The following is an 8,572-nucleotide window of genomic DNA, read 5'->3' as shown; positions in this document are numbered from 1 at the left end:
TAGTCAGGATTATCCACAGGATTGAGATGAGGGATTCCATTCTTGCTATTTGCTATTAGGGATGCTCCTAATGCATCAACTGGATTTAGTCCTTTTGGTCTAGTTCATGGTTATGAGTTAAGGGGGCAACTGAAATTGAGTTATGAGAAATTGGAGAGTCATAATTCAGGAACCACTCTCTTGGGTTATGTATCAGATTTCAGAGAGAAATTGGACAAAATTTGTGAGTTCGGTAGGGAACATTTAAAGATATCACAGTAAATGATGAAAGCAAAGGTAGACAGGAAAGCTACAACTCATCGTTTAGTTGCTGGGGGGAAAGTACTAGTTCTGTTACTTGTACTGGTTGACTCGTTAAAGGCCAGGTTTAATAGACCTTACAAGATTGAAAGGAAATTGAGTGAAGTAAATTATTTCATGAGTTACTTAAAATAAAGGATGAAGCATAGGGTGTGTCGAGTAAATAGGCTTAAAAAGTATTTTGACAGGGAAGAGGACCAAAAGGAGGTGTTAGTGATGGTAGACAATAAGAGGAAGAAATACAGGATTCTGAAATTGATTTTCCTCTAATCGAATTGGATAATGAGGGGGTACTTGAAAATTTAAATGTAACATTGAGTTACCTTCCAGGCAAGTGTCAAAGTGATTTGGAAAAACTATTGCAGTCACACAAATCTATTTGTGGAAATAAGCTGGGAAGGACAAATTTAGCCATACATGATGTGTCTGTAGAAGTTTCATCTTTGGTAAGGCAACATCCTTATAGATTAAATCCGGCAAAGTCATCACAAGTACAGAAAGAAATGTAATTCATGTTTCAAAATGATATCATTGAGCATAGTTGCAGCAACTGGACATTGCCTATTGTGCTGGTACTGAAATCGGATGGAATACAAAGATTGTGTGTGGACTATCAGAAGGTAAATGCAATGACAAAAGCAGATTCATATCCTACACCACAGTTGGAAGATTGCATTGAGAAAGTGGGACAACAAAACACGTCACAAAAATTGACTTTCAAAAAGGATATTGGCAAGTACCACTATCAGAGAGGGCAATGGAGATATCGGCTTTTGTGACATCAGAAGGATTATATCAGTCAAGCCATTTGATATGAAAAATGCACCTGCAACATTTCAAAGACTGACAAACAATGTAATTGCAGGTCTGAGAAATTGTGATGTTTGCATTGACGATTTGATAGTTTTCAGTCAGACGTGGGAGGAGCATTTACAACATCTGGAAGAATTATTTACTCGATTACAAGAAGCTAATTTGGTGATGAACCTGGCTAAAAGTGAATTTGCAAAAGTGAAAGTTACCAATCTCAGCTATTCCATTGGACATGGTAAGGTGACTCCGAGAGATGTGAAAGCCATGGCTATTGTGGATTTCCAAGTGCCTACAACAAAACGAGAAATGGTTTCTGGGCATGAGTGGCTTTTATCAGAAATTTGTACCAAATTTTAGCCGAGTGGTTGCTCCACTGACTGAACTATTAAAAAAGATCAACATGTTTGAATGGCCACTGGAGTTTCAGAAGCATTTGACAATTTGAGAACTTTATTGGCAACACCACCAGTTTTGGCAGTATGCGATTACGCCGAGAATTTAAGTTGGCCATTAACGCAAGCGATACAGACCTTGGGGTCATATTGTTACAAGAAGATGACACTGGAATTGAGAAATACTGGTAGGATATTTTTCACAGAAGTTGAATGTACAACAGAGAAGGTATTCAAAGATCAAAAAGGAGACTTTGGGGTTGGTGTTAGCATTTCAGCATTTTGAAATTTACATTGCAAACGATTTATCATAAACAATTGTTTATACCAACCACAATCCTTTAAAGGTTCTGAACAAATTTCGAGTTAAAATTGCAAGGCTGTTCAGCTGGAGTTTAATACTGCAAACATTTAATCTACGAATTAAACCATTAGTTAGGCGAGAAAACCTGATTGCAGATGCTTAAACGGAAAACTGGACATTGAAAACCTGGACACTGGACTTGAATGATTTCTGTTGATACCAAGGATTTGTATATATATTGTTATAATGCACGCATCTGGTGATATAATAGTGTAATAAGTATTGGAGGTGTTAATGTAAGATGGGTTTAGAAAATGAAGCCATCTTTTTAAAATATGATGGTTCATTTTTCAATGAGGAGGAGGATGTCAGGGAGGTAGTATAGTTTTCAAAATTTTATTGGAATTTATTGTAAAGTAGGGTAATAATTGGGTCTGTATCTATGGGGCTGTGCATGCGTGTGTGTGACTTAATTGAATTAAAGGTAACTGGTCTGAAGGCTTCGAGCAGAAGATAAATTGGGTTTGAAGTGTTAAGTAGGTAAACATGGGTGAAGTTTCAGAATGTGAGGTGCAAAGGGAACATTTGCATTTTTAAATGAACTAGAATAATTTGGATTCAGAAGAGGGGTGGGATGTTTCACTTAGCCAGGAGAAGTTAAGAAACATTGTTTATTTTTCCCAAAGATTACAGGTAAAATTGGTACTATGATAGGTTTTTAGTATTAGGGAGGCAAAGTCCAAAGACATAGTGAAACACGGGGAATTTGCATTCAAAGGGGAAAACATATAAAAGGCCCATTGGATTCCCTTCATTCAGATTACAGTCATACATACCGCAGTGATCGGATTCGCTTCCAATAGACACCTGCCCACCAACCCCCATCTGCCGGATTGACAATCAGACCCTAACTATCCAACTCCTTCACATCAGATCCCCTCTATCAGAGCCCGTGAATTGGACGGTCATTCCTGAGATTAATTTCACCCAGGCTCCCAGCAGACAAACCACCAAGAATCGGAAACTGTTACCCTCGTCACTTAGACATCATCTACTGTCCATCAGCAATCAGTGCTCCATTACCTAGACCCAATACACACATGATCATTCAGCAGTGCCTATTGCAGAACCACAGCAATAGCTCCACATCAAACACACTGTCCGTCAGTCAGACTGACATCAGTCACATCCCTGTCAATCTGAGCAGAGAAAAGTTGTGCCGCAGAGAGGCCATTCAGCCCATCTTCTCAGCGCCCGCCAAAACAGGCAGAAAAAAAAAGAAACTAGCCGCTCATTTTAATCCCGCTTTCCAGTACCTGCGAAGTAGCCTTGATGCTTAAAAATAAAATCCCAATTTTTTAGCCGCACCAAACATTGTCCCCAATTGTCGTGGCAAAGACGCCAAGTGCATCCGTCAAACACACCTCTTCATTCAATCCCCTAGTGATCCGGCCCATCTATCACTTTCCAGTCCAGCTCATCCCCAGGAATAATGCTGCAATGATCAGACAGACAGAATCACATCGTCATCAATCAGGCGCGACCAATCACACCGGCTCCCTGGCCCGCCCCGTCAATCAGACACCAGTGTGAGCAAAGGAGGAAGTCATTCGGCTCCTCATGTCCATGCTGACTCTTATCACCTATTAATGAGATCCCAAATCCTGCTGATTCCCATTAGTCCGTGGGAGCGTCTTGAATCAGCCCCGCTCCAAGGTACTGCTCCCGATCCGCATCTCCAGTCAATGACCAATATCTATCAGACCCATATTTACCACACCCTGTAAATCTGATTAACATCAAACCCATCTCCAGTTCTCAGTTCCTTCAAACTCCGACCGCACCCCCGGAAACCCAATCATTCAGAAACCAGTGAATCAGATTCAAAATCAATTAGACCCGTATAATAAAAGCAAAATACTGCGGGTGCTGGAAATCTGAAACAAAAACAGAAAATGCTGGAAAACCTCAGCAGGTCTGACAGCATCTGTGGAGCGAGAAAAACAGAGCTAACGTTTGGAGTCCTTGTGGCTCTGACGAAGGGTCATTCCGACTCGAAACGTTAACTTTGTTTTTAACTCCACAGATGCTGTCGGACCTGTTGAGCTTTTCCGGCACTTGCTGTGTTTGTCTCAATTAGACCCGTTACTTATTCGATCCACTTGTAACAGAGGCGAATGTTTGAATGAGTGAAATGCTGTGTGGATTAAGGGCTGTGGGGTTTGATGGACTTTCACTCTTGGACCCACTTTCTGGGTCAATTCACCCACTTCTGTCGTCAAACTTCTTTTACACCGAATTTCTAGAACTCTTGTCTGCATCTGCGGCATTTAATCAGACACACTTCCAAAATCATTTTAAATACCTTATTTTATTAAATAAACTGTATAATATCCATGTGAAGTAAAGTTAAAACCGTTAAATTTTCTAAATTAATAAATCTTATTCTTCCTCTTCGCCCTTTCTGTCCAGTGATGAGGAATCGATCCCCACCTCTTCATAATCCTTCTCGAGTGAGGCCATGTCCTCCCGGGCATCCTGGAACTCCCCTTCCTCCAGACCCTCCCCCACGTACCAGTGGACAAAGGCCCGCTTGGCGTACATCTTATCGAATTTGAGGTTCAGGCGGGTCCAAGCCAAGGAAATGGCGGTGGTGTTGCTCAGCATACAGAGGGCCCGCTGCACCTTGGCCAGGTCACCCCCTGGCACCACCGTCGGCGGCTGGTAGTTGATGCCAACCTGTTGGGGAGAAGCAAATTTGTTCAATTTCAGTTACGTACGACGCAGCTTCAAATATCAGGCCTCGGAGCCACCCGTTACTTTTCAGAGAGACACATTTCTCAATGTGTTTGTGTCTTTCCATGTACAAACACCGAGATCTGCTTATTTCCCGGGCTCTTCCCCCATTTCAAAGCTGCAGTTTGTGATGGGGTGGGACTGCATTCAAGAGCAAATTCATTCTTTATCACAGTGACCGGGGAGAGGCCGAGAGTGTCAAGAAGCCTCTTCCTAGTGTCAAGGCAGGATTTTTCCTGGAACATTCTGGGCAGCAGTCAATGGGGTGAACTCAAGAGAATTCCACCTCAAGCCTCTCTTTGAGGGTTCCTCTGTCACCAGGAATGGGAAGAGGCTGTTCCATGACTGAGCCGGATTGAATAGAATATTGTTCACATCTGTTATCAGGTTGACGCAATCCATGATTCCCTGGACTCTTGGATTGAGCACAAAACCCACACTTACCTTGAACCCAGTCGGGCACCAGTCAACAAACGCGATCGAGCGCTTGCTCTTGATGGTGGCGATGGCGGCGTTGACATCCTTGGGCACCACATCTCCTCGGTACAGCATGCAGCACGCCATGTACTTGCCCTGGCGAGGGTCACACTTCACCAACTGGTTGGCCGGTTCAAAGCAGGCGTTGGTGATCTCCGGCACCGAGAGTTGCTCGTGGTAAGCCTTCTCGGCCGAAATAAGGGGCGCGAAGGTTGCCAGAGGGAAGTGGATGCGGGGATAGGGGACCAGGTTGGTTTGGAACTCAGTCAGGTCCACATTGAGGGCACCATCGAACCGGAGTGAGGCCGTGATGGACGACACTACCTGTCCAATGAGACGGTTGAGGTTGGTGTAGGTTGGTCTCTCAATGTCCAGGTTACGCCGACAGACGTCGTAAATGGCCTCATTGTCCACCATGAAGGAGCAGTCAGAGTGCTCGAGGGTGCAGTGGGTGACCAGCACCGAGTTGTATGGCTCGACCACCGCGGTGGAGATCTGGGGAGCAGGGTAAACGGAAAACTCCAGCTTGGATTTCTTGCCGTAGTCGACGGAGAGTCTCTCCATCAGGAGGGAAGTAAAACCCGAGCCGGTCCCACCCCCAAAACTGTGGAAGATGAGGAACCCCTGCAGTCCTGTGCACAGATCAGCCTGTGGGGGAAAAGCACACACAACACATCAAACAGGCAACAGGCAACGGAATCAATCCTCAAAAAGGACAGTGGAATCGATACACGAGCAATCGTCCTCACGGTCCTTGCTGAGATGGCGCAGTGGGAGCTGGGGAGTTGGAGCAGTGGGAGCCTGGGAGATGCAGCCATGGACATTGTGGAGGAGGGAGTGGGGAACCAGGGTGAAGCAGCTCGGAGAGTATTGATGTGAGAGGCGTGGGGCTGGGAAGAGGGAGCGGGGGACAGTCAGACACCGGGAATTGCCGAGTGCACAGGATGCCAGCAAGGATTTAGAATTCCTTCCAAAAATTCCTTCCTGAATCCCTTGTGTTTCTCCTCGCCAGTAGATTGAGCGGAATACAGAGTTAGAAGCTTGTTCTCGGTCTGGGTGGGGCACTGCTGGAGGATAATCTTCCTCCTGATATGGATTCCATCCGATTGAAATGAGGCGGGTTAGAGAAAGGACAGGAAACATCACATCGCCGAGTCACCGAACAGGGCTACCCATGGGTGCATCTCACTCACTGGTTCCGCAGAGTGATGGAACCACCCAGAATCTCTATCCTGGCGAATCTGGGGCGGACAAAGCCGGAACACTAAACCCAGAGAACCTACCAACTTCCGAATGCGATCCAAGACCAGATCCACGATCTCCTTGCCCACGGAGCAGTGTCCCCGGGCGTAGTTATTAGCCGCATCCTCCTTGCCGGTGATGAGCTGCTCGGGGTGAAAGAGCTGTCGGTAGGTGCCCGTGCGGACCTCATCTGGAGACAGGGAACAGAGATTTAACAACAGGGACACAGAGAATTCAGGCCATACTTCACTGAGTTTAGTGAGAACACTGACTGAGCAACCCCATCAACAATCTCTCCTCTTACCGATCACAGTGGGCTCCAGGTCTATAAACACGGCTCGGGGAACGTGTTTCCCCGCCCCCGTCTCACTGAAGAAGGTATTGAAGGAATCGTCACCACCTCCGATGGTCTTGTCACTGGGCATCTGCCCATCCGGCTGTATCCCATGCTCCAGGCAATACAGCTCCCAGCAAGCGTTCCCGATCTGTACACCGGCCTGGCCAACGTGGATTGACAGACACTCGCGCTAAAGAGGGTACAAGAGGTGATTATTGACCCTGGATGGAGAGAGATACTTTATACATTCAGTCTGGTGATGGATGGAGAAGGGTCTGAAGGGCAGCAAACATTCCGCTCCTGGATCCTGTGGATCCCATCCAATCCCCACTCTAACTCTATTCTACCTCGATCTACTGTCCATGGAGATCCGGGCATGTCCTGGACAATCCCGATCCTTGTGACCGCTCTCTGTGATTTCCCATTCCTTCGGCAGCACGGGAAGCAGCAAACACAACCATCCCTCCCACAATGACCATGGATCCTGTAACCACACTGCACATCCCCCTGTCCCTGTTGATCCCCATTTTCCGAGGGATTCGTGTGATCGTGTGATCCTCCTTCTCCCTATATATTCACCCTCTCTCTGAATCTCTTTTCGTCTCCTTTCTATCCCGCCCCTCCATGTGGAATTCACTTGTCCCACTGTGGATCCTTCTTCCCTACTTGGGGATTGAGTCTCTTCCTGTGGGTCTCAGGCTCGCTCTAGATCTTGGATTCCACACTCTGTTACAGATCCTGCTCTCTCCCTGTAGACCCCCCTCTACCGAGTGAGCACTCCCTGTTTGTGGTACACGCTCCATTCGCCATTACTCAATGCTCACTCACCATGACGCCCTTTTATTCTCACAGCTCTTCTCAATGTGTTGCGTACGTTCCCGCTCGCGCTATTTATACCAAATTGTATGAAGCCAACTCGAGTTCCGATTGGTCAGTGAGAACAAAGGGCTCCGGTTGCTTGGGGAAACATCAACATAAAATGGAACTTCGGTGCACAGCGCTGATTGGTTGCTTTGTGTAAAAGGAGGGGCCAGGCGATGGTCACAATCGGTGATGGGAGGAGCTTTAGACAAAGAGAGAGACGAGCTTCGTCTATCAGTCTCTCATCTCAAAGTGCCATCAATCAGAGCCCTACATTCAGACCTCCTAATGAGACAGTATCCACCCGACCCCCGTCAATCAGACCCGATCAGACACAACCCATTCTAACCTTCTAATGGAGCAGATCACTGTCTGTCAAACCCTGATATATCTGTCCACTGTCCATCAAACCCTTTTCAGTTTGGCAGCCTTCCATCAGAAACCTGTCTGTCAGACCTGAAACAACCAGACCTCATCCATCTGACACAAACCATTCAATTAGAATCTGTCAAACTCCATCCATCAGATACAATCCATTCAATCAGAGTCTATCAGATCCCATAATTAATTTCCCTGGAACCATATCCATGTCCGTCAGTCCGCATGTATCATATCACGTTTAATAACATTCTGATCTCATAGGTCAGAAAAGCATCCATCAGACTCACAACTCTCTACAACAAATTGTGCTCTCATTGTGTGTCACAGCGCATCTGTTCACTGTGGAGGCATCTGTCAGGTCCCATTAATCAGCTGGCTGCTCATCAGGCCCTATTAGACTCTATCCAACAACGCAATACACCAGAGACTCACTTAACAAGTCCCAAATTGTTATAGTCGGTCTGTTAGATACCGTTCCGCCAGGGTCCCACATCTTCCTGTCTTCTATGCATCAGGCATCATTAAGGGAACACTATCTACCAGAGCTGCATACATCAGCCCACATATCTGGGCTTGAATTTTACACTCCGAGTTGGTTGCGGTCCCGCTTTACGGAACACATTATGGGGCATGATGTTGCCGAGAGCCGTTTTGACGTCATCACCTAGA

The 8,572-nt window shown here is 46.1% G+C and overlaps 1 protein-coding gene across 1 annotated transcript; it reads right to left on the bottom strand.

Moving 5' to 3' along the window:
• Window positions 1-4,251: 4,251 nt before the first annotated feature.
• LOC144673047 (tubulin alpha-1D chain-like) lies at window positions 4,252-6,764 on the bottom strand. Its single transcript, XM_078535046.1, has 4 exons — window positions 6,629-6,764; window positions 6,366-6,514; window positions 5,050-5,730; window positions 4,252-4,548 (listed from the first exon to the last, which is right to left on the bottom strand). Exons 1-4 carry the CDS (start codon window positions 6,747-6,749, stop codon window positions 4,252-4,254), a joined length of 1,248 nt encoding a protein of 415 aa, XP_078391172.1. The 5' UTR covers window positions 6,750-6,764.
• Window positions 6,765-8,572: the final 1,808 nt, after the last annotated feature.

The sequence above is a fragment of the Cetorhinus maximus genome, unplaced genomic scaffold (assembly GCF_964194155.1).
Source record: "Cetorhinus maximus unplaced genomic scaffold, sCetMax3.hap1.1 HAP1_SCAFFOLD_215, whole genome shotgun sequence".
NCBI classification, from domain to species: Eukaryota; Metazoa; Chordata; class Chondrichthyes; order Lamniformes; family Cetorhinidae; genus Cetorhinus; species Cetorhinus maximus.
This window is presented reverse-complemented; position numbering and strand designations above follow the sequence as displayed.

Bases quoted from the DNA above. Each gene is read 5' to 3' on its own strand.
- LOC144673047 (XM_078535046.1), bottom strand. From the start codon at position 6,749: ATGCCCAGTGACAAGACCATCGGAGGTGGTGACGATTCCTTCAATACC. The intron at 6,515-6,628 runs GTAAGAGGAGAG...CCCTGTCTCCAG, and splicing joins CCTGGAGCCCACTGTGATCG to ATGAGGTCCGCACGGGCACC. The intron at 4,549-5,049 runs GTAAGTGTGGGT...TCTCCCCAACAG, and splicing joins GGTGCCCGACTGGGTTCAAG to GTTGGCATCAACTACCAGCC.